The sequence below is a fragment of the Canis lupus genome, chromosome 1 (genome assembly GCF_011100685.1).
Source record: "Canis lupus familiaris isolate Mischka breed German Shepherd chromosome 1, alternate assembly UU_Cfam_GSD_1.0, whole genome shotgun sequence".
Lineage (NCBI taxonomy): Eukaryota > Metazoa > Chordata > Mammalia > Carnivora > Canidae > Canis > Canis lupus.
The window spans coordinates 29,372,506-29,396,188 of record NC_049222.1 but is presented as its reverse complement, the minus strand read 5'-3'; the positions used below and the strand labels follow the sequence as shown (position 1 = coordinate 29,396,188).

Genomic DNA, 23,683 nt, shown 5'->3' with positions numbered 1-23,683 from the left:
GTAATTAAGCACCAGAGGGAAGTACATGGCCTTTCGAAGGTGGTTCTTTTACTGTAGGTCCCTTGACAGCGTGGGAACTAAGTGAATCACCACTTGGTTAGTTGGCCTTGTCAATATTGTCCTCCTACGCTGGTTCCTTTTCCAGTACCAGACTTAGATTACTCTGGGCAAGCAACAATAGAGGGATGATTCTAGAAGTATTCCCAACATTGCTTCAAAATGCAGTTGTTTCCCTTAGCAACAACCTAATTCACTAACCTATTGCCATAGAAATAGAATGCAGAATATATAAGCAGTATAATCTTACCTTTTATTTTTTAAAACACTCTTTCCTCCTTCCCTAATGTTTTCCATATTTCTAATTTAACACACCTTATCTTATGTTGGCCTGTAGCCCAGCTCTGTTCTACTTTTTTTGGCTATCCCATAGATAATTCTCTGTCTTTATAGACCAGGCCAGTCTCTTCAAACCTGCCTTTCCAATTTATATCTCTATATGGTAGGAATAGAAGGAAAAAAATTTTAAAAACTAAGCAGCAACTACTCTGTGGAATGGTTTTCAATCACTTTGGTCTTATTAAAAGTCCTTTTTATTTTTACTGTGACCACTTTGTTCAACAGGAATCAACTACCATACCCAATAAACAATCTTTTAAAAAAGAATAGTCTTGGGCAGCCCCAATGGCCCAGTGGTTTGGCACCGTCTTCAGCCCGGGGTATGATCCTGGAGACCTGGGATCGAGTCCCACGTCAGGCTCCCTGCACTCCTCTGCCTGTGTCTCTGCGTCTCTCTTGCTCTGTGTCTGTCATGAATAAATAAATAAAATCTTTAAAAAAGAATAGTCTTTTAATGCTTTAGATTCCAGAGGGGGGAAAAAAAGATTCCAGAGGGAAACTAAAACTGGAGCAGCCTTATGAAGGTTTATATATTATTCCCCACACTATATATATATATCCCTGTGGCAAAACTCCTTTCAACCAAAAATAAACTAATGCTGACTTTCAGTGTTTTGTTTTGGCACCTGGTTTATTTTTTTTAAAAAATGGTTCTCATCAAATTTTCTATATCCTGATTAATCAGTTAAGCAAATAATTACTGAGCATCTGTAAACTAGATACTGCCAAGACTAGAGGTAGAGCAATTAAAGATAAATCCTAGCTCTCACAAAGCTCAGAGTTCAGACTAGGATGCAGGCTGAGCAAGAGAAGAGGGCAGAAAGCCTTGGAAGCACATCAGACCAGAAAGTAACCCAGCTCTTAAGGGTCAGGTGGATTTTCAGGAAAGCTCCTAGGGCTTGGTTTACCTAGGTAGGAAACACAGCATATGGAACAGCATGAAGGATCTTGGAAATCTCACTGAGAGATGTGGGAGGAGATTGATGAAAGAGAAGGTTGGACACAGAAGCAATAAAAGAAGCTTCAGGGCATTTATGCCATGCTAAGGAGTTTGGCTTTGATTCTGAAAGTAAAGAGAAACCTTTTAATAAAGCAGAGACAGTGGTACAAATATGGACAACTCACTTCGGAAGTTTGGACTTTGGAAAATTCACTGCTGTCCTAAGAGTGGATAAGGGAACAGGGCACAAGAGAGGAGGGAACAGGAAAGCCAATTAAGAGTCTGTAGAATTAGTACAGAAAAAAAAAAGCATGGAAGACCTGATTCGAGGCAAGAGCAGATACACCTGATAGCATTTGGCAATCAATTTGTTATGGGGAGTTAGAGAAAGGAAAGAATGGAGTCGAAGATGGCCACCAGATGTCTACCAGATATCTGTTTGAATAAGAGAATGAATGTTCGGTGAATATTGATGACAAACTGTAATACCTTTTTGGAAACAGAAGTAAGAATATTCCTACAACATTGGTAGTGGTAGGAACATAAATCAGGAATCATGAGCTGAGTATAAACCACAGCTCTAGTTTGTTTGACTGCAAAATATATTTCTGATCATTTGTAAATTGAAGCTAATCATAGACCTTCCCTACTATGACACAGGCTTATTGTGACTGTCAAATGAGATAGGTTATGGACAGTTGATTTTTTTTCTTTTAAATTATAAAACATAATAATGTAAGGTGGTGGTAGTAGCAGGTTACTTGTGTAGGTTTCTAGCAAAGATGAGCTCCTTTGGTGATGGTCCCTGCCCTGCCTCCTGCTGTCCTGGGTCCTGGCTGGTAGATTTCCAGCATGTGTGGCACAGCATGATGGAAGTCTGGGCCATCGGATTTGGCTGTGGAGTCTTAGGCTCTTTCTGGTAGAATTTTGTTTAACCATTTTTACTATCTCTTTGCTGGAGCCCAATTTTATCTTCCAGTCTGAGGAAATTGCTAAATGATTTCTGCTTCTTATTTTTTCACCCTGAAAATGTGCCTGATGTTCTGCTCTGAACTAGGACAATCTTCAGCCTTGCATTAGACATCTAGAACAGGAGTATTCTTTTGTGTACACTGGGTACGGTGTTGCCAACGTGAAGGTAAGATGCGTCCCTTCTAGAGCTTGGCGTCTGTCCTTAGCCAGGGAAGGGGTCCATGCATGATAGGGGGGTCAGTACTCACCCAGTCCTGGCTTAGGTATCGGGCATAGTTTTCCCCAGGGGAGTACAACTAATTGCCTTCTATCAATGTTTGGAAACCCATTGGAAACAAACTGAAGCTGGTAATGACAAAACCATATTTTCCTCATCCTCCTTGGCAATGGTCCCTCAAGTCAAGTGTGTGTGTACCCTGGAGAGTTTGCAGAGTGATCTGATTACTACCTTTCTAGGTAGTTTGTCCTTTTTATGCCTGTTTCCTTTTTGATCTTCTGTTTGCTTTTCATTTTGTAATTTCCCTATACCATGTCTGCCTGTGAGTTTAGTTTTATTTTTCCTACTTAGGGCTCAGTTTCCAGATAGTTAATGTTCAGTTCTGTCTCAGATCTGCTTGGCCTTTCTTAGAATGTCTTGTCCTTTTCTCCTGCTCTTTGATTTCTTATTTTATAGCTTTATGTTAAGTGTACTTATTTTAAAGTTTTTATTCTTCTATTTTATGAAGTTTGAGATTGATATTTGTCAAATCTGCTAACTCACTGGTGGTGAATTGTTTCCTTATATATTTTAAAATTACGTGTTGTGAGCTCAATTTCAATGACGTATTATGAGTAAGAATTCTGCATAGCCCAGATTAAGGGAGTCTCCCTTTAAAATGTTTTTGCTTTGTTTCTGCTAGCACCCCAAGGATATCCCAGGCTCAAGACCAATTGTGGGTATCATGATAAAAGTAAATTTGAACTAAACCAGCATGAGAGTAGTACTGAAATTACTGAAAGTATTCAGAGTATTCAGAAAGTATTATTTTTGTCCACCCAGGGCTCAGTTTAAGACAGATGAGCTCTATTTTTGTTTCGCAGTATAATGGGCTTTCTTCTAATCTACCCTTTCATCAAGTTACAGTCCTTCAAGGGCCCAGCTCTTCACCTACTATAGACACAAGGCCCCATTTCCTATCCCTTCATGGGCATTAAGCCCAAAGTACCGGATAAGGGGTTAACAAACCATAGCCCAAAAACCAAATACAGCCTTCTACTACCATTAGTAAATGAAGTTTTATTGGAACAAAACCATGCCCATATGTTTATTTATTGACTGAGCTGTTCTCGTGCTATAATGGCAGAGTTGAGTAGTTGCCACAGAGATCATATTGGCCTAAAAATCTGAAATTATTCAATATCTGGAGCTTTAGAGAAAGCACTTGACAACTCCTGCCCAAGATTAACAAGTTTGAAGGCCCAGCCCTCATTCCCACCCCTTGGGGTCTTCAGTTATGATTACCCCGCAAATGGTCCTCTTCCTCTTTATTTCTAGCTCCTGGCAGTTTTCTTTACTTTTTTGTAAGCCCTGCTAGGCATTTAAAAGTGTGTCTATTTTGGGATTCCTGGGTGGCTCAGTCGAGTTTTCAACTCTTGATTTCAGCTCGGGTCATGATATCAGGGTCGTGAGATCAAGCTCTGCATCAGGCTCCTCACTCAGAGTGGAGCCTGCTTAAGATTCTCTCTCTCCCTCTTCCTGTGCCCCTCCCCTGCCATTCATGTTCTCTCTCTCTCTCTCAGTCCCTCTTTAAAAAAAAGGTATATGTATTTTTTTTAAGATTTTACTTATTTATTCATGAGACAGAGAGAGAGAGAGAGGAGAGACATAGGCAGAGGGAGAAACAGGCTCCCTGCAGGGAGCCCAATGCAGGATTTGATCTTGAGACCTGGGATCACGACCTGAGCCAAAGGCAGACTCTCAACCACTGAGCCATCCAGGCATTCCTCTAACATCACAAAAAATGGGTGTTTTTAGCAAGAAGCTTTCCAAATACCAAGTCCACTATATTGCCAGTACCAGAACCCACTTTCTGTTTTCTTGGATAATACAGATTGCTGTGTGCATAAGATGTATATATGAACCTAGTGGCAACGACAAATCAAAAACCTGCAATAGGTACCCAAATGATAAAGAGAAAGGAATCCAAGCATATCATTAAAGAAAGCCATCAAACAGGGGAAGAGAGCAAAAGAAGAAAGGAACAGAGAGCTACAAAAACAACCATAAAACAAATAATTAAATGGTAATAATTCCATACCTCAATAACTACTCTGGATGTATATGGACTAAATACTCCATGGGACTCCTGGGTGGCTCAGTGGTTGAGCACATCTGCCTTCGGCTCAGGGCATGATCCTGGATTTCTGAGATCAAGTCCCATATCGGGCTCCCTGCATGGAGTCTGCTTCTCCCTCTACCTATGTCTCTTCCTCTCCATTTCTGTGTCTCATGAATAAATAAATAAAAATCTTAAAAGTAAATAAATAAATAAATACTCCAATCAAGAGACATAGGGTGACCAGATTAAAAAAAAAAAAAAAAAAAAAAAAGCAAGACCCATCTATGTGCTGTCTACCAGAGATTCACTTCAGACCTAAAGACACCTGAAGGTTGAAAATGAGAGGACAGAAGAACATTTACCTTGCAAATTGAAGCAAAAAAGAAAGCTGGGATAGCAATATTTATCTCGAGCAAAATAGACGAAAACAAAGACAACTGAGACAAAAGAGGACACTACATAATGATAAAGAGAACAATCCAACCAGAGGATATAAAGTTTCAAATAGTTATGTACCCAACACTGGAGCACCTAAATACATAAAGCAATTATTAACAGACATAATGGAAGAAATTGAGAGTAATACAATAATAGTAGGGAAATTTAACACCCCACTTACATCAATGGATAGATCATCTAGACAGAAAATCAACAAGGAAACAGTGGCTTTGCATGAGACATTGGACCAAATGGACCTAACACATACATAGACCATTCCATCCAAAAAGAACAGAATACATTTATTGGAGTGCACATAGAATGTTCTCCAGAATAGATCACATTAGGCCACAAAACAAGCCTCAATAAAATAAAGATTAAAATCCTATCATGCATCTTTTCTGACCACAATGGTATGAAGCTAGAAATAAATTACATGAAAAAAATCTGGAAAGAACACAAATACATGGAGGCTAAATAATACACCACTGAACAATGAATGGGTCAAAGAGGAAATTTTAAAAATGCATGGAGACAAATAAAAATGAAATGGACTATTTGGACAATAGTCCAAAATCTTTGGGGATGCAGCAAAAGTTATTCTGAGAAGGAAGATATAGTAATCCAGACCTACCTCAAGAAGCAAGAATATCTCAAATAAACAACCTAAACTTACTCTTCAAGGAATTAGGAAAAAAAAAAGAACAAATAAAGCCCAAAGCCAGTAGAAAGAGGAAATAATAAATAGAGCAGAAATAAATGAAATAGAGACTTAAAAAAAAAAAAAAAACCCAATAGAATACATCATGAAACCAGGAGCTGGTTCTTTGAAAAGATCAACAAAATTGATAAGCCTTTAGCCAGACTCATTAAAAAAAAAAAAAAAAAAAAAAAAAAAAAAAAAACAGAGAGGAGTCCAATAAAATCAGAAATGAAGGATAAATAACTGACACCACAGAAATACAAAGGATTGATTATAAGAGAACGTTATGAAAAATAATATGCCAACAAATTGGACAACCTTAGAGAAATGAATAAGTTTCTAGAAACATAAAACCCTTTCAAAACTGAATCGGGAAGAAATAGACATTTTAAGCAGGCTAATTACTAGCAATGACATTGAATTAGTAATCAAAAACTCTCAAAAAACTAAAGTCCAGGACCAGATATTTTCACAGGTGAATTCTGCCAAACATTTAAAGAGAAGGAGAAGGTAATACCTATTCTCAAACTATTCCCGAGAGAGAGAGAGAGAGAGAGAGAAGGAAAGAAAGCTTCCAGTTCATTCTATGAGGCAAGCATTACCCTGATACCAAAACCAGATAAGACACACACACGCACACACACACGCACACACACACACAAATATCTGATGAACAAATTTGGTAGTTTTAGTCTGAGACCAAAAAATAGGCCTTTTTGGATGACTCCTCCACGTCTCAGAAAGTCTCTACCAAATATTCTTTAAGACCTTTTTATTTTCATTGGCTTTCCATATTGGACTGAGATGCTTGATCAGGCTTGGGTTTTAGGGCTGTAGATTTTTCCTTTTACATCAAAGATAAAATGTTTCTCCTATTTTTCATTTTTAATTTAAATATTAGTTAATATACAGAGCAATATTAGTTTCAGGAGTAGAATTCAGTGGTTCATACACATACAACACCCAGTGCTAATCACAAGTGCCCTCTTTAATGCCTATCACCCATCTAGCCCATCTCCCACCCACGTCCTTCCATCAACCTTCAGTTTGTCTCTTATGGTTTGCTTCCCTCTTCTTTACTTACCTCCCCTTTCCCATATGTTCATCGTTTTCTTTCTTAAATTCCATATATGAGTGAGATCATATATACATACACACACACACACACACACACACACACACCAATAAATACACACCACCACTTTATGTGTTCATCAGTCAATGGACATTTGGATTATGTCCATAGTTAGCTGCTGTTGTTAATGCTGCTATAAACATCATGGTACATGTATACCTTCGAATCTGTATTTTTGTATCCTTTGGGTAAATTGCTCGATTGTAGAGTAGCTTTATTTTTAACTGTTGAGGTACCTCCTTACTGTTCTCCAGAGTGGTCACAGCAGTTTGCATTCCCACCAACAAGGCAAGAGGGTTCCCCTTTCTCCACATCCTCACCAGTACCTATTGTTTCTTGTGTTGTTAATTTTAGCCATTCTGACAGATGTAAGGTGATATCTCATTGTAGGTTTTTTTTAAGGTTTTTATTTATTTATTCATGAGAGAGACAGAGACACAGGCAGAGGGAGAAGCAGGTTCCCGTGGGGAACCTGATGCAAGATTGGATCCCAGGACCCTGGGATCATGTCCCAAGCTGATGGCAGACGTTCACCCACTGAGCCACCCAGGCATCCCCTCATTGTAGTTTTGATTTGCATTTCCCTGATGATGAGTGATGTCGAGCATCTTTTCATGTGTCTTTTAGCCATCTGGATGTCTTCTTTGGAAAAATGTCTATTCATGTCTTCTGCCCATTTCCTAAATGAATTATTTGTTTTTTGGGACATTGAGTTTGATAAGTTCTTTATAGATTTTGGATACAAACCCTATATCAGATATTTGCAAATACCTTCTCCCATTCCATAAGCTGCCTTACAGTTTTGTTGATTGTTTCCTTTGTGGTGCAGAAGCCTTTAATCTTGAGGAAGTCCCAATAGTTCATTTTTGTTTTTGTTTTCCTTGCCTCTGGTGACATGTCTAGTAAGAGGTTGCTCCCACTGAGGTCAAAGAGGTTTCTGCCTATGTTCTCCTCTAGGATTTTGATGGTTTCCTCTTTCACATCTAGGTCTTTCATTCATTTTGATTTTTTGTGTATGATGTAAGAAAATGGTCCAATTTCATTCTTCTGCTTGTGGCTGTCCAGTTTTCCCCATACCATTAGTTGAAGAGACTGTCTTCCTCCCATTGGATAGTCTTTCCTGCTCTGTTGAAGATTAGTTGACTATGTAGTTGATGGTCCATTCCTGGTTTCTCTAGTCTGTTCCATTGATCTATGTGTCTGTTTCTGTGCCAGTACCACACTGTCTTGATGATTATAGCTTTGTTTAGCTTAAAATCTGGAATTGTGCCGCCTCCAGTTTTGTTCTAAGAAGGAAGTATATTGCAGTACAGGTCTCCTCAAAAAGCAAGAAAAATCTCAAATATACAACCTAACCTTACTGAAAGGAGCAGCAAATAAAGACTAAAGCCAGCAGAAGGGAAATAATAAAGACAAGAGCAGAAATAAATGATATAGAAACAAAAAAACAGTAGAATGAATTAACAATGCTATTTTTCATTTTCAATGAAAATGACCAATGTTTTTTTGATAATTGAGGGTAAAGGAAGAATAATCCTTATTTTATCATTTTCAATGCAGAAGGCCTCAAAAATTTTCTTCTTACCAAAGCCTTTCTGTCAGTGTTTATTCTCTTGGCAGTGTATGAAGTACTTGGACAGTATCAAAAGCTTAGAAACAAAAAGATCAATTAGATGTAATAGATACTGGTAGACATTATTGCTAAGCATACTCATTTCCAGGATCTGTGAAAAATAGGATTTAGTGGACAAAAGAATCCAAGTGGGCTTTGGAAGAAACACTTTTCTGGATTTAAATACATAGTCCCTACTATGTTTGTAACAATTGTGAAAACATGAACAGATTATTTGCTTTATGTTGAGAGTGTCCAGTTTTTGGCTCTTGATGCTGCTGCTCAGAGTTTCATCACTTTGTTTTGCTTGTTAAAGGGGTTTGATAAAATTAGGGAAAATGCTCTTGGAAAAAGTTGATGTTTAAAATGTAGAATGCAACTAATGTTTCAATCTTCTGTTCCTCCATTTTTCCCTTTGTAGTATGACTATGAATATGATGAGAATGGTGACAGAGTCGTTCTAGGGAAAGGCACTTATGGGATCGTCTACGCAGGCCGAGACCTGAGCAACCAAGTCAGAATCGCTATAAAGGAAATCCCAGAGAGAGATAGCAGGTACTGTAATTGTGGCTAATAAAAGCTGTTTTCGGGATCCCTGGGTGGCGCAGCGGTTTGGCGCCTGCCTTTGGCCCAGGGCGCGATCCTGGAGACCCGGGATCGAATCCCACGTCGGGCTCCCGGTGCATGGAGCCTGCTTCTCCGTCTGCCTGTGTCTCTGCCCCTCTCTCTTTCTCTCTCTCTGTGACTATCATAAATAACTAAAAAAAATTAAAAAAAATAAAAGCTGTTTTCCAGGTATTTGGGGTTGTGTATGGCATTCTAGACAATGTTTTGGTGATATTCTAATTAGTGAAACTCTGTCTGAAAAGACCAGTGTCTTAATCAGCCCCTCTAAGGTTTAGCTGCTGCATCAATCATTGATTCAGGCACAACCCTCTGGTGGAGAAGGATGACCTCTCAGAGGTGACAAGGACAGGACTTCTAAAGAGTAGAAAAGACAATGGCCTGGGTGTGTAGAGCTCAGTTATGTCAAAGGATGGTTGATTTATTAGATGGATAGATGGGAAGTAAGCTGGATCAGAAGTGGTATTTGAACCACAGGTTCCAGTGTCCAGTTTTGTACCTAAGGAGCTTGGAAGTCATTCCTCCATCTTAGCAAATGGGAAGCTGACCAAACTAAGACATCAACAGCTCTTCTTGGATCCATTGAAGAAGTGAGGTTGCAGGCCAAGCCACTGCCCCCAAATTTGGAGAGATAGTCATGGCGGGTGCGCACACTTTTGTGAATTTTGCCTCCAGTAGCCCTACCAGACCCTCAACAGCGATATTGGAGAAAAATCCCCTTGTGCTTTCGGCAGGGGAAAGAGGGAAGGTAACTATTTTGAAATACACCACAGCTCTGCTCTTCCTAACAAGGCCTGACCTCAGAGAGACTATTTTTACCAGGGCCTAACCTAAGAGGGTATTATCAGAGCCTAACCAGCCTGCGGGAAAGGAAATACCCAACTCCTGTTCACTGTTGCCATCCTATCCCAGCTGAAGGCAGCAGGGGATGGGGGAGAAGGGAGACTCAAAGCATCTGTGAAGCTCCCAGCCCAGTGGCACAGGCCCTCAAAGAAACTGAGACCTAAGCATAAGACTGTGGAATTCTTCCCCTCCCGGAGTTCCTTCTACCTAATACATCATGCCTAACTTTCACCAAAAATTGCAAAGCGTACCAAAAGGCAAAAACCCAGTTTGTAGAGACAGAGCAAGCGTCAGATCCAGATTCAGATGTGGCAGGGTTGTTGGAATTATCAGACTAGGAATTTAGAACAACTTTAATATGCTAAAGGCTCTCATGGGTAAAGTAGATAGTATACATAAACAAAAGGAGTGTAAGTAGAGATGGAAATCCTAAGAATCTAGAATGCTGGAGATCAAAAACACTAACAAATGAAATGAAGAAGACTTTTGTGGGTAGGATATGGTTCTCTTGATGAGCTTGAGACTATGTCCATAGAAACTTCCAAAACTGGGGCACCCAAGTGACTCAGTTGGTTAAGCATCCAGCTCTTGATTTCATCTCAGGTCATGATCTTAGGGTCGTGAGATTGAGCCCCACTTAGGGCTCTGCATGGGGTATCTGAGATTCTCTCCCTCTCCCTCTACCACTTTGTAATATTAAAAAACTTTCTTAAATGTTCTTATAGGTTCTTAAGTAACATATTCGTGGAATAGATTTTGAAACAATAGAAAATTTAAGGGCTTAATTAGTATCAAATTACAGCAGCAAACCCACCGATGTTTAAAAACATCCCCTCCTCTCCCGGCAGCAGATGAATTTAAGTAGGTAGTTGGAAGCTGACCACTTTTAAAATCACCTTTGTAACTTAAGTTTATTCAACTGCCGTTGTGTGTACACAAAGCACACCAACACCAACAAAGGTACTGTTCTGTAGCAGTGTATCTGGCAGAATGTGGGTTGTTTGAAAACACTTGCATGACAGGTGTTTCTCTTGAACAGCTGGTGCCAGGCGTCTCCTTGTTACCTATAAAGAAGAAGTGAAGTCTGTCGTGTTATTGTCTGATACAATACACGAAGTTATTTTCTTCTATATGCCCTGGAGAGGTTTTCATGTTATGTGTGAAAAGATAGCAGTTAGGAAGGACAATTGCTAAGGTAATAGGATGCGTGTGAATAATGTATGATCCAGCATATACTACCCATCGCCATCTGGAGTGGAGCATCATAGCAACAAAAACAGTGGCTTCTGTGTTTCCTTCACACTTTAAAAACACTTTGTTTAAAGAGAATCGGAGTAGATGTGGGAGAGAAGTGGCGTTGGATTCACGATCTGTCTCAACTAGTTAATCTCAGGTTGGCTTCCTCCTCTAACGTTCTATACACACCTGGACTATTTATTTAGATCAGTAATTCTCTACCCTGCTGCGTGTTAGAGCCAACAGGGGAACTTTAAAAAATACTGATGCTCATGCCTTACCTCCCCAAATTCTGGGATGGGTCATAGGCACAAATTAGTTTTTTAAAAATCCTTTCAGGAGATGAAATGTCCAGCCAAGGCTGGAGACCACTGGTATGGATGGATGTAGTGGGAATTTGACTCAGAGAAGGTACTCTGGAAACACATATGGATTAATAATTTTTCAAAACTAAATATATATAAGTAACTGATTATTTGTACCATTTCTTCTTTCCATTGTCAGCTCATTGAGAAGATTTTCTTATAATTCACAGAGATAAGTGTTGCTTATTGACTCGAACAAATTGGAATTTCATGCTTATTCAGTGCTTGGCACTTATCCTTTCACTTAGAATTTCTGAATGTTACTAATAAATTTCATATTGGGGAAAAGTTCTTATTCTTACCTAAGATGAATCCAGACTATTATAATTTTTAAGCTATTCTTTGGTTACATAAAGGAGGGGGCAGGAGTGTGGCATATTTCCTTTTCTAGGATCTTACATTTAAACATTCATAATTGATGTTCAGTAGAGGGTTAAGAGGTAGAAGCCCTCCAGCTCGTCATAAGCCGGATTAATCACTTGCTTCAGATTATTTAGTCATCTTGATGTCCTAAAGCTGTAGAATAGACTCAGTATTTGCTATTAATTTATTTCATGCATATCAAGAGCAATCTTACTAACTAGTGTTAATAAAGTATTTTAAACTCTATGGAAAAAGTAACTTGCAAATGTCCTGAGAATCATAACCTAAATATCCTACTGGTAACACTATATACTGGTATTTCTCGTGCTGCCTCAGTTAGTTACCAAAATGGAGTTGTCTCTAACTGATATCCTGTTAAGGTTTTCAGTTTAATATTTACCCTTATAGTTCCTAGAGCAGTTCGAAAGAAAAATAAAATGAGTAAATGATCTAAAATACAAGTTAATTTTTCGTTGTTTTTGGGCAGCATTCTGAGTAATATTTTACAGATTATAAAAGTTTGCTTAAATTAAATGAATTTGGATTTTTGTAACCTGCTAATTGCTTTAGCTTTGTAGCTTATCTTGAAAAGTTTCATTAAAATAGTATTATCCAATACTAACCAATTCTAGCATTTGTTATTGGCATTCAAAAAAATCCATTCTGTTTGTATGAATTTGCCATTGTGAAATCTAAGCATCTGTTGTATCTAACACCGAAGCAAATAATGAGGCATCAGGTTTATAGTTTATATTCTAGTGGTGAGTGCTTTTCATACCTATAACCTAAACTGTGCAACAGAAAAAAATTAGGGAATAGCTTTGAGTCTCCAAAACCCTACTATAGATAGCTATACAAGAATCATATTTAGTATGTAATATAATGTTAATATTCAAGATTGTTAAGAATTGAGAAGCTGTACAGTACTTCAGATATTCATAAAAAGAGTTGTTCAGTCTGTTCCAAAAATATAAAACAATTTCATTGTATAATCTGATGAAACAACATATATCAAGTGTGCGATTTTAAAGTTTGGCTTAATGCTGGTCTTTCAGCATGGAGGCATGGGTAGAAATGGGTAAAAAAAAAAATTATGGTATAATAGAACCGATGAACCCAGTAAGATGAAGATTTGTGAGGAGCTCAAAGAGACTTAGTTTTCTACAGAAGAGTTGCTGGGCATTTCAGTAAGTTCTGGAATGAAAATGAAAGTGATTTGCAATCTTTATCCTCCTGGGCAAGAGTCTTCTGGAATAGTAGTTATGTTATGGGGCCAGCAGAATAGAAAGTTGTGTTAATATAGACAGTGAGCTATGTGGATGCATTCAATTTTCCTGGACTGATATCTTAACTCAGTCACTTACTAGCTTTAAGATCTAGGACAGGTTAGTCATCCTCTTGGTGAGTCAATTTCCTCATCTGTAAAATGGGCATCTTAAAAGTAACTTCTCTTGGGGTTATTGTGAGAAATGAGTTAATATATACAATAGGTTTGGATTAATGCCTGACACATTTCCCTACATCTTATCACTACCACTTCAACTTCACAAAATTTATGTGACAAGAAACAAATGCTTTAGATAACATATTTTACTTTCTGTAGGGGCATATATTTAGCTGATATTTTCAATTTGTATTGCTTACATTTATACACTAAAATCTGGCTACATAATTGCTTATCAACATTTGTATGTCTTTTAGATACTCTCAGCCTCTACATGAAGAAATAGCATTGCATAAGCATCTGAAGCACAAAAATATTGTCCAGTATCTGGGCTCTTTCAGTGAGAATGGTTTCATCAAAATCTTCATGGAGCAGGTCCCAGGAGGTAAAAGATCTTTTTCTTTCTTTAAAAAGTATAAGTTTTTATGGTTTAAAGAGGAGCACAATAGCATGGGATTTACAAGTTTACAGGTCTTAATCTAAGTTAAAAGACAAATTAGATCTTCATTGCAGCATTATTTGCAATAGTCAAGAAATGGAAACAACCTAAGTGTCCACCATTGGATCAATGGATGTGTTTATCCATTTAAAGATGTGTTTTATATGCACAATGGAATATTATTCATTCATAAAAACAAGAGTGAAGTCTTGCCATTTTCAACGACACAGATGGACTATGAGAGCATTGTGCTAAATGAAATAAGTTATGCAGGGAAAGGCAAATACTGTATGGCCTCACTTACATGTGGAATCTAAAAAAAAAACCAAACAAACAAACAAAAAAACCCAAGCTTATAAATAACAGAGAACAGATTGGTGGTTGCCAGAAGCAGGGATAGGAGAGGATAAAATGGGTGAAGAAGGTCAAATGTACAAACTTCCATTTATAAAATAAATGAGTCCTGGAGATATGATGTACAGCATGCTGAATCTAGAGTTAATACTACTGTACGTATATTTGAAAGTTGCTAGGAGAATAGAACTTAAAGGTTATCACCACAAGAAAAGAATTGTTTTTGTAACTGTGTGGTGACAAGTATGAACTAGACTTAGTGTGGTGATCATTTTGCAACGTATATAAATACCAAATGTTGTACACCTGTAACACAATGTTATATGTCAATTATCTCAATAAAATTTTTTTAATTAGTCATGTGACATCAGCTTGCAATTCATTAGGAGACAATACAAGTATGCTGAACCATTTTAGTATCAATAATTGTGACTTAAAGTTAGAGACTGAGTGGCCTTTTATTTTGACTGTATTTGATAATGAGCATCTTCAGAGTGTATGAGAGCCCAAGTGTCTACTACTCTACTTGCTGGGCTACTCCAAACAACCAATAAATGTTAGCTTAAATTAATGTCCCATGATTAACATGCTTTAAAGAACTAATTCAATAAAATTTTATCCACTGTTTCTCCCTACTTTACAGGAAGTCTTTCTGCTCTCCTTCGTTCCAAATGGGGCCCATTGAAGGACAATGAGCAAACAATTGGCTTTTATACAAAGCAAATACTTGAAGGATTAAAATACCTCCATGACAATCAAATAGTCCACCGAGATATAAAGGTAGGATGCAGTAGGATTCATGTTTCATGTTCCTTGGTGGGCAGTCCCGGTGGCGCAGCGGTTTAGCGCCGCCTGCAGCCCAGGGTGTGATCCTGGAGACCGTGGACTCAGTCCCATGTCAGGCTGTCTGCATGGAGCCTGCTTTTCTCTCTGACTCTCTCTCTCTCTCTGTCTCTATGAATAAATAAATAAAATCTTTAAAAATAAATAAATAAATAAAAGTTTCTTGTTGGGTAACTGTTTTCTTTGCAAAAGCCATACTGTTATGGGTATTAATTTAGAATCGCAAATAAGTAAATCTTAGAAATAGCAAAAATACAAGATACTAAATCCTCACTCTGAGTCAGCTATTGACATTCATGCCTTATCTCTCTTCCTCAAGGAAGAGACCTCTTAACCATGTTCAGCCAACAAAGATTAAGCTTCCACTGCACGCCTGGCACTGTTTTAGGTGCTCCAGGTAGGGGGTGGCACAGCAGAACAAAATCGGACAGGAAAGGGTCCCTGCTTCTGAGATGCTCACAGGCTGATTAATCTTTGCATCCTTGCCCAGAGTAGATACTCAGTAAACATTTGCTGCATTGATGGATGAATGATTAGGAGGGAAAAAAAATAAGATTCCCTCTTTTCACAAGTATCATACACTATACACTCATTGTTTGAACTAAAATCACATAACTTCATTTGATCGTCTTTCAAAAGTGAAAATTCAAAACTAATACATTTCTGACAAAAGCGGGACTGTGGAAAGGAAGTTACTGTTACTATCTCCAAATCAATCCAGATCTCATTTATTTGCCATTGTCCTAAAATATTCCAGGAAAATAAGTAAAATGACAGAAAATAAAGTTAAAATGACTAGAAAATCATGAATAATTTAGTTGAACTTACCTCACACAGATAATCTCTACTGTTTGCAAACCACAGCAAGCTCTAACTAAGCACCTTTTTGAGGTGGCCTGCTTGTGGCCTGCTAACAGATTGTAGATTGATAATATGTAAACAAAAAATGGTTCAATAATTCACGCTTGAGGTTAACTATTAATGAAAAATACAGATATCTTTCTTTTTTTTTAAAGATTTTATTTATTTATTCATGGGAGATACATAGAGAGGCACAGGCATAGGCAGAGGGAGAAGCAGTCTCCCGGCGGGGACCCTGATGCGGAACTCGATCCCAGGACCCCAGGATCACGACCTGAACCAAAGGCAGATGTTCAACCACTGAGCCACCAGGTGCCCCGAAGAATATAGATTTTGTGTCCTTGTTTGCTCTAAGGGCACCTTTTCTTATTGGATTTATGAGCCAACAACCAACAGAACTGGAAGAAAGAACATTTTTAATTCAAGCCTTTTGTTCCCTAGGGCGACAACGTGTTGATTAATACCTATAGTGGTGTTCTCAAGATCTCGGACTTCGGGACATCAAAGAGGCTCGCTGGCATAAACCCATGTACTGAAACTTTTACTGGTATGTTTTTGCACTGATGATACAGATCTTTCGTAATTAAAGAAATAATTGCTGTGTTACAGCCTAATGTGAGAGAGAAAGTCAGTTTGGGTTCTTACCCAATTAATGTGGGTATGTTTTGATGCTTATTGAAAAATGTTATGCATTTGATCTGGCTCTTTTCTCATCACGTATTTCTATGATTTGCTCAGTCTCCTGCTTAATGCCACTGAGATGTTTTTCTGTTAACTCTTAGTTTGTTATTTGTTTTCCCCTTCATGTCATTACTTCTCTCTTACTTGGCTATAACCACTCTAAGGGCTGACAAGATTTTAGAAAAAATTTTTTTTTTTTTTTTTGCCCAACCTCTTTGTGATCCTTACTCATACCTTAATCACTTCCCATTTGAACTATGAGTTCCTAATCTGTTTACTCCCTGTGGCCTATTTCCTCCTCACAATATAAATAACCGGGGTAGAATTCCAATTCAGAAAGAGGAAGTGACTCATCAACTCAGAATTGGGGTGGGGAGAGAGCTTGCCTGAGAAATTAGGCAATCCAGCCACCAAGAAAGTCCTGGGGGAGTGGAGACCAAGTGATTGCCAAAAATATAGCAAGAGGAAACCAAGGCTCAGAGAGATTAATGACTGCCTACACTTACAGGAGGGCATCTGGAACCTCTACTCAGGTGTCCACTGGAAGTTCTTATCACTCCACTCTGCTGATTCTCATGAAGTGCTAAATCATTGTTATTATCATCAGAGAAAGAGTCATTTAGCAAAAAAGGGCAATGAATAATCTGTGATCTAAGATAAAGCAAAATGGCCAGATACTGCCATTTCTGAATTCTGTGAGCTAGATGGTAGTGCCTCAGTTTTGCAGATTAGGAGATTGAGAGAGAGAAGAGAGATCACAGAGATCACAACAGTTTGTAAATGATGGAACTTAGATTTTTAATCTACCCTTTGCTCTTTGCGTTGACCTTTTTGCTTCAGTCCATCTTCCTCTCCATCTTGCTGACGTATCAATTCTCATAGCCTGGGAGAGAGAGAAATTTTGTAAATTTTCTCCTCAGAACATTCAGTCAGCAACACCTCTGACCCAATTCCTACCCTCACAGCAATGGGTATTTCAGGGCACAGCATTAAACACATTTAAATTGTATTTTTTAACAAAATTAATTCCAATCTACTAGTAACTTTAAATGTCTTTGCATTTCTTTCCTCATGCTCTCTCAATTTGGCAAGAGATGTTTTAGATGCTGCCAAGACTCAGTAACTTCTGATGGGAAAAAACCCTACTTTCAGACATTTTATTTCACAAGATGTTGATTTAATGTCTTCTGCTAATCTTAAAGACATGTTTTCTTTTAATCCCCAAAGAAGTTGTAGTAAAGCTGTCCTCCCAGAGCCCTTTGTTTGCATTTCTTACACTGGCCTCACATGAGTAACACGTGTAACTATAATGTACCTGGTCCTTCTCCAGGGCTGGTCAGAAGGGCTTGGAGTGGGCACACCTTGATCTGTTCATGACCATAGGCCTCACAGGTGCTCACTCAACCTCTGATGAACTCACTTGGAAGACATTGACCTGTTTGGTGATTTGGTGGGAGGGAAGACAGCCTCAACCACCATTTATAGAGTACTTACTATTTATCTGATTGTGCTAAGTGCTTTATCACTGAAATTCATCCATCAGCCCTAATTCTTCAGTATCAGCATCCCAGTTTATGATGAGAAATTAAGGTTCAAAGAGGTTGAATAACTTGCCCGAAGTCACAAGACTAGTATTAGAGCTACGATTCAAACTAGACTTAACATGTCAAGTGGAATTATCTTTTCCTCAAACCTGTTCCACCCACTCTCTTCCCCATCTCAGTTGATAGCCACCCAAAACTTAGAGGGATCCATGGTACTTCTCTCTTCTTACACTCCAGCCAAATCCACAAGGAAGCCTACTGGCTCCACCTTTGGGAGGTGTCCAAAATTGGACCACTCCTCACTGCCTCCACTGCTGCCACCCTCAGCTTTCAACTGTATTACCTCCTATTCTCGCTTCTTTGGCTCTTGCCTCCTACTGTCTACTCTTAACATTGTAGCTAGAGTGATCTTTTTTTTTTTTTTTTTTTTTAAGATTTTATTTATTTATTCATGAGAGAGAGAAAGAGAGGCAGAGACATAGGCAGAGAGAGAAGCAGGTTCCATGCAGGGAGCCCAATGTGGGACTCTATCCCAGGACCCCAGGATCATGCCCTGAGCTGAAGGCAGACACTTAACTGCTAAGCCACCCAGGCATCCTTAGAGTGATCCTTTTAAAACGTAAGTCAAGCCCTGTTACTCTAAGACTTCGGTGGCTTTCTGTTTCTTTCAGAATAAACAAATGCCAAAGTCCTAATATGGTGGACAAGGCTCTGACCTGATTCAGAGTCCATTACCTTTTAGATCTCATTTCCTACTCTTCGGTCTTGCTTACTCTGTGTCAGAAACACTGGTCTTCCTGCATTTCCTTCATTATACCAGGCAGGGTCTTGCCTCAAAGGCCTTTACATGTTCTTCCTTCTGCTGGTAACACTGTTCTCCCAGTTATCTGTGTGGCTAGGTCCCTCTCCTTTAAGTTTTAACTCCGATGTCATCTCAGTGAACCTACCATAACTGCCCTATTAACATGGCAGCCCTCCCTGGGCACTCTCAATCCGTTTTCCCTACCTTTTTTTTTTTTTTTTTTTTGTCATTGATGCATCACTTTCTAACATATATATATATATATATACTTAAGATTTTATTTATTTATTCATGAGAGACACAGAGAGGGAGATGGGGGACAGAGACATAGGCAGAGGGAGAAGCAGGCTCCATGCAGGGAGCTCAATGTGGGACTCAATCCCGGGACCCCAGGATCATGCCCTGAGCCAAAGGCAGACGCCCAACCTCTGAACCACCAGGTGCCCCCTAACATACATATAATTTACTGATTTGTTATGCTATAGTTTAATGTCTGTCTCCCACTGCAAAACATTATAAGCTCCATGAGCACAGGGATTTCTGTTTATTCCACTGTAATATTCTAAATGCCTGGCCTACAGTAGGCCCTTGATATAAATCTGCTGAATGAATGAGTGGATTAAGTGGGATGTCAGAGTTCATACTTCGAGCCACTAAGTTGGAATGGCTCCATGGGTCATTGCAGTGGCAAATTCTAAAAGAGATTATTTTTTTAAAGAGATTATTTTAAAATAATATTTTAAAACTTTGCAGCAAAGACAGATAAAGTATAGATTTTAGAGTCAATACTCGTACTTGTTTTCCTTAGGCTAATGTACAGATTGGCTTGCATCTTCATTATCCATCTCTGTAGATCTCTTTACATAAAATATTATGTCATGTGATTGTCAGATAAAGAGAGCCAATATGAATACATAACTAAGCCTGTTTGTTTTTTTTTGGCACTTACTCTGTGGGGGATAATTAAACGTAACTGGAGCTCTTTGAAATATTATCTAATGAAGAAAATTGCATAATGTGCTAATTACTTGAATTGTCCAGTTTCTAAAGTTCACTATATTTTAATCAGTTGTAATTTCTACTCAGGTTTTAGTACAACTTAACTCTCATCAATTCTATTTTAGACCCAGATACAAGAAAAAGTGGAAGACTTAAACACATATTTTCTAAAAGACCACTTGATTTTATTTACATCATAAAAAAAACCCACTCATTCACTATAGTTCATCATCTATAAATGAAGAGAAATCATAGCAGTTTTCTCCTAAGGGTAGGTGATTTGAGAAGTGTAGTAACCTTATCCTTGGCCAAGTGAAATGCTTCCCTCCAATAGTGTTGCTGATTGAAGCTGAGAGCAGACATGTACAGTCATATGTGAACTTGAACATGATCTGTGGCCACATAATGAGAGCTGGAGGATAACCTGGCAAGATGACAATACTTGACAAGAATAATATACTTTTGTTTGTTTTCATGAACAAAAAACAGCCAGTTTTTAGCCTCTGTTGGTGGGTTTCATAGGAACAATTATGCATAGCAGTTTCACCTATAAATCATGCATGAGGTGTTCATAAAAGGTGTCTGTATTTATGTCAATGTCAGTTTAGTTATGAATTAGAAAATACTGAAGTAGCTCTTTTAGCAAATGCCTCAGGATTTGAAATAATTGAATATGGCATCTTGGATGAATTCCTGTTTGCTGATTATATCATTTGTATGAGTCTATCAGCAGCAGGGGATGTGGCAATAATCTGTTCCTGTTCACACTTCTGACTCATTGTTGGATTTGGGCGAATCAGTCTAAAGGGTATTAGAAGCCAACCCAGACTCTCATTCAAGCCACTGAGACAACTACAGTTGAGTGTTTATCTGAGATATGCCAGACTAGAGCTAGAATCAGGCATTCTTGGCTCCCTATTTAATTCTCTTTCCATCATACCATATTCTTCAACTCTTGATTCCATGTAGCCTTTTAAATATCCTATGTTTCACTGTATTCTTCTTCACTCTGTCTGGTGATTTGTCTGTACTGATGTCTCCTGACCTGTCTTTGATCTGTAAAACCTGTTGTTTAATACCACCTGCCTGTGGACCACAGGCACACAGCAATAAGCCATATATATTTGATTTACAGAATAAAGTACACCAAAAATGATTTACATTATTTTAAACAATGGCTCATAATGGCTCAGAATCTTCATACTTTTGTGATTTAGAAATAAGAATCAAAATAGAAGAATTAAGCATTCAATTAAGAAATTGAGAAATAGGGATCCCTGGGTGGTGCAGCGGTTTGGCGCCTGCCTTTGGCCCAGGGCGTGATCCTGGAGACCCGGGATTGAGTCCCACATCGGGCTCCCGGTGCATGGGGCCTGCTTCTCCCTCTGCCTATGTCTCTGCCTCTCTTTCTCTCTCTGTGACTATCATTAATAAATAAAAATTAAAAAAAAAAGAAATTGAGAAATATAGATCTAGAAAAATGGATGATTGACCTAAACTTTTCCCAGAAACATGGAAGTATGCATGATAGGAATCTTCATGTATTTGGAAAACTAACTGCAAAAAATGTGTGTTGATATATTCTCTTTTGTTCTTAAATGGCTAATTCTTAGAAGTTTCTAAGAGGTCCCGATAAATGATGCATCATTTATACTCTACTATCCAGAAGATGAGGAAGTATCTATTCATGACCAGACCATGTTGGCAAGCTATTCTTACATCCCTGATAAAAACCATTATAACAATTTTCCACTTTTATTAATGACAGAGAAAACTGGAACTCAAGAAAGATGAGATATTAAGACTTGAATCAGGGATGCCTGGGTGGCTCAGAGGTTGAGTGCCTGGCTTGGACCTGGGGTGTGACCCCGGGGACCTGGGATCGGGTCCCGCATCGGGCTCTCTGCATGGAGTCTGCTTCTCCCTCCGCCTGTGTCTCTGCCTCTCTCTCTGTGTGTCTCTCATGAATAAATAAAATCTTTTTAAAAAATTCTTTAAAAAAAAATAAGACTTGAATCATGCTTCTAAAGTTTTCTTATTTATGTGGACAATGAAAGCTGTCATTAGATGTTCATCTGTTTTTCTATCTTCTAAAGTGGAAGTGTGTTTGAATTATCCCAGGTACTCTTCAGTACATGGCACCAGAGATCATAGACAAAGGACCACGAGGCTACGGGAAAGCAGCAGACATCTGGTCTTTGGGCTGCACAATCATCGAAATGGCCACAGGGAAACCACCTTTCTATGAACTGGGAGAACCACAAGCAGCTATGTTCAAGGTCACATTTCATATGTCTTAAATGTCCTAAAAACTGTTGGATAAAGTTATTAGATATTCCATGTGTGTATATGATTTTTTTTTTTAGGCAAAAGGAAAAGAGCCTAGGTAAGTACATTAAATGTGCTCCCAGAGCTCATTAAAGTTAAGAAGATTCACTCCCCTCAAAGTCAGTGCATATGTCTCACACTGAGGATCTCTCTCTGCCTTAGATTTCTCAGCTATGAAGTGAGGTTCTATATAACCTCCTCAAACCGCTTTTCACAATGCATCATAACTAACACACTACTCCATGGAAGACGATTTAAGTTTTTTGGGAAACAGTCTGTAAATCTTCCATGGAGAGAGATATAAAGACATTTTTAATTCATTTAAGTATTAAATCAAGGCAATATTTTCCTTCTCTATCATAAGAGTTTAGAGGCTCCTTTAAGAAAGAGGAGGGCATAATCGCTATTTTAAGGACCTCCATTGTATTCTTATTATAGCTACTCTTCTAGCCTGTTAATTTGCCCATTCCTTAGTAACTTTCTTGAGAGTGGGAAGCAGCCCACCTACCAAAATAGGGAGCACTGAATATGGAAATAGGACTGACAGCCCACAACTTCAGAATCCAGGGACTGAGCAAAGCAGTGACCTACTCTGAGTCCCTGCAATCCCCACCTGTCCTTGCCTGCCATACTGCCAAGCCAGAGGAAGGTTTAAACTAAGTACCTGTTTGCCAAGAAGTAGAGCTCACATGTCTGCTGTTCACTAGGCAGAGGACTTCTGATGAGAATCTGTTATTTCTTTCCCTGCCATTGACCATGTTTCAAGCACTTACTCCACCCTCTCCTGAGGGGTCACATGTCACATACCTTCTGCTTTTGTAGAAAACTTGGCTTACTTTAAGGTTCAAGATGATCTGATGGGACACTACTGATACAGCAATGGGTACTGTAACCAAACCAGAAGGGCAATGAGAGCTGCTAAGAGAGCTGCCTTTCTTGACATAGATGGATGTCTTTCTCTTCTTGGTCAGTATTTCAAGTGTTCAACCATCTTGGTGCAGGGATTATTATATACAATATGCTTTAGGTGAGATGACATAGACTCTAGCACTGATTGATAGTGTTTGAATCTAGGCTCTAACATAGTCAAAATCTTTGGTGACTTTGGGCAAATTACTTAATCTTCTTGTACCACATTTCCCTCATCTATAAAATGGATAGAAAAATAGTACCTATCTAATAAAGATTTTTTGAGACCTGTATGAGATAATATGCACAAACCATTGAATGGTGTGACATAGTAAAGGCTATATAATTACTCTAAATAATTATATAATGCTGTTTATATAGTAATACACATCTTTAAGCTATATAAAAAAAGATTTCCTTAGAAAATTTTTTCTACTAACTACATGAAAATATTATTGAAATAAAAATTTAGGATGACAGCAATGAGAAAATTCTAATTGTTATAAAAACTCCATGTTTAATTTGAAAGTACTT

At 38.4% G+C, this 23,683-nt stretch overlaps 1 protein-coding gene across 1 annotated transcript in view; it reads left to right on the top strand.

The window, feature by feature from the left end:
* Positions 1-23,683, top strand: part of MAP3K5 (mitogen-activated protein kinase kinase kinase 5) — a 198,397-nt gene that overhangs the window by 140,184 nt on the left and 34,530 nt on the right. Inside the window, exons 15-19 of the mRNA XM_038526115.1 lie at positions 8,936-9,069; positions 13,647-13,774; positions 14,826-14,962; positions 16,328-16,433; positions 22,034-22,191. Coding sequence (XP_038382043.1) covers positions 8,936-9,069; positions 13,647-13,774; positions 14,826-14,962; positions 16,328-16,433; positions 22,034-22,191 — 663 coding nt within the window. The remainder of the gene's footprint in view (positions 1-8,935; positions 9,070-13,646; positions 13,775-14,825; positions 14,963-16,327; positions 16,434-22,033; positions 22,192-23,683) is intronic.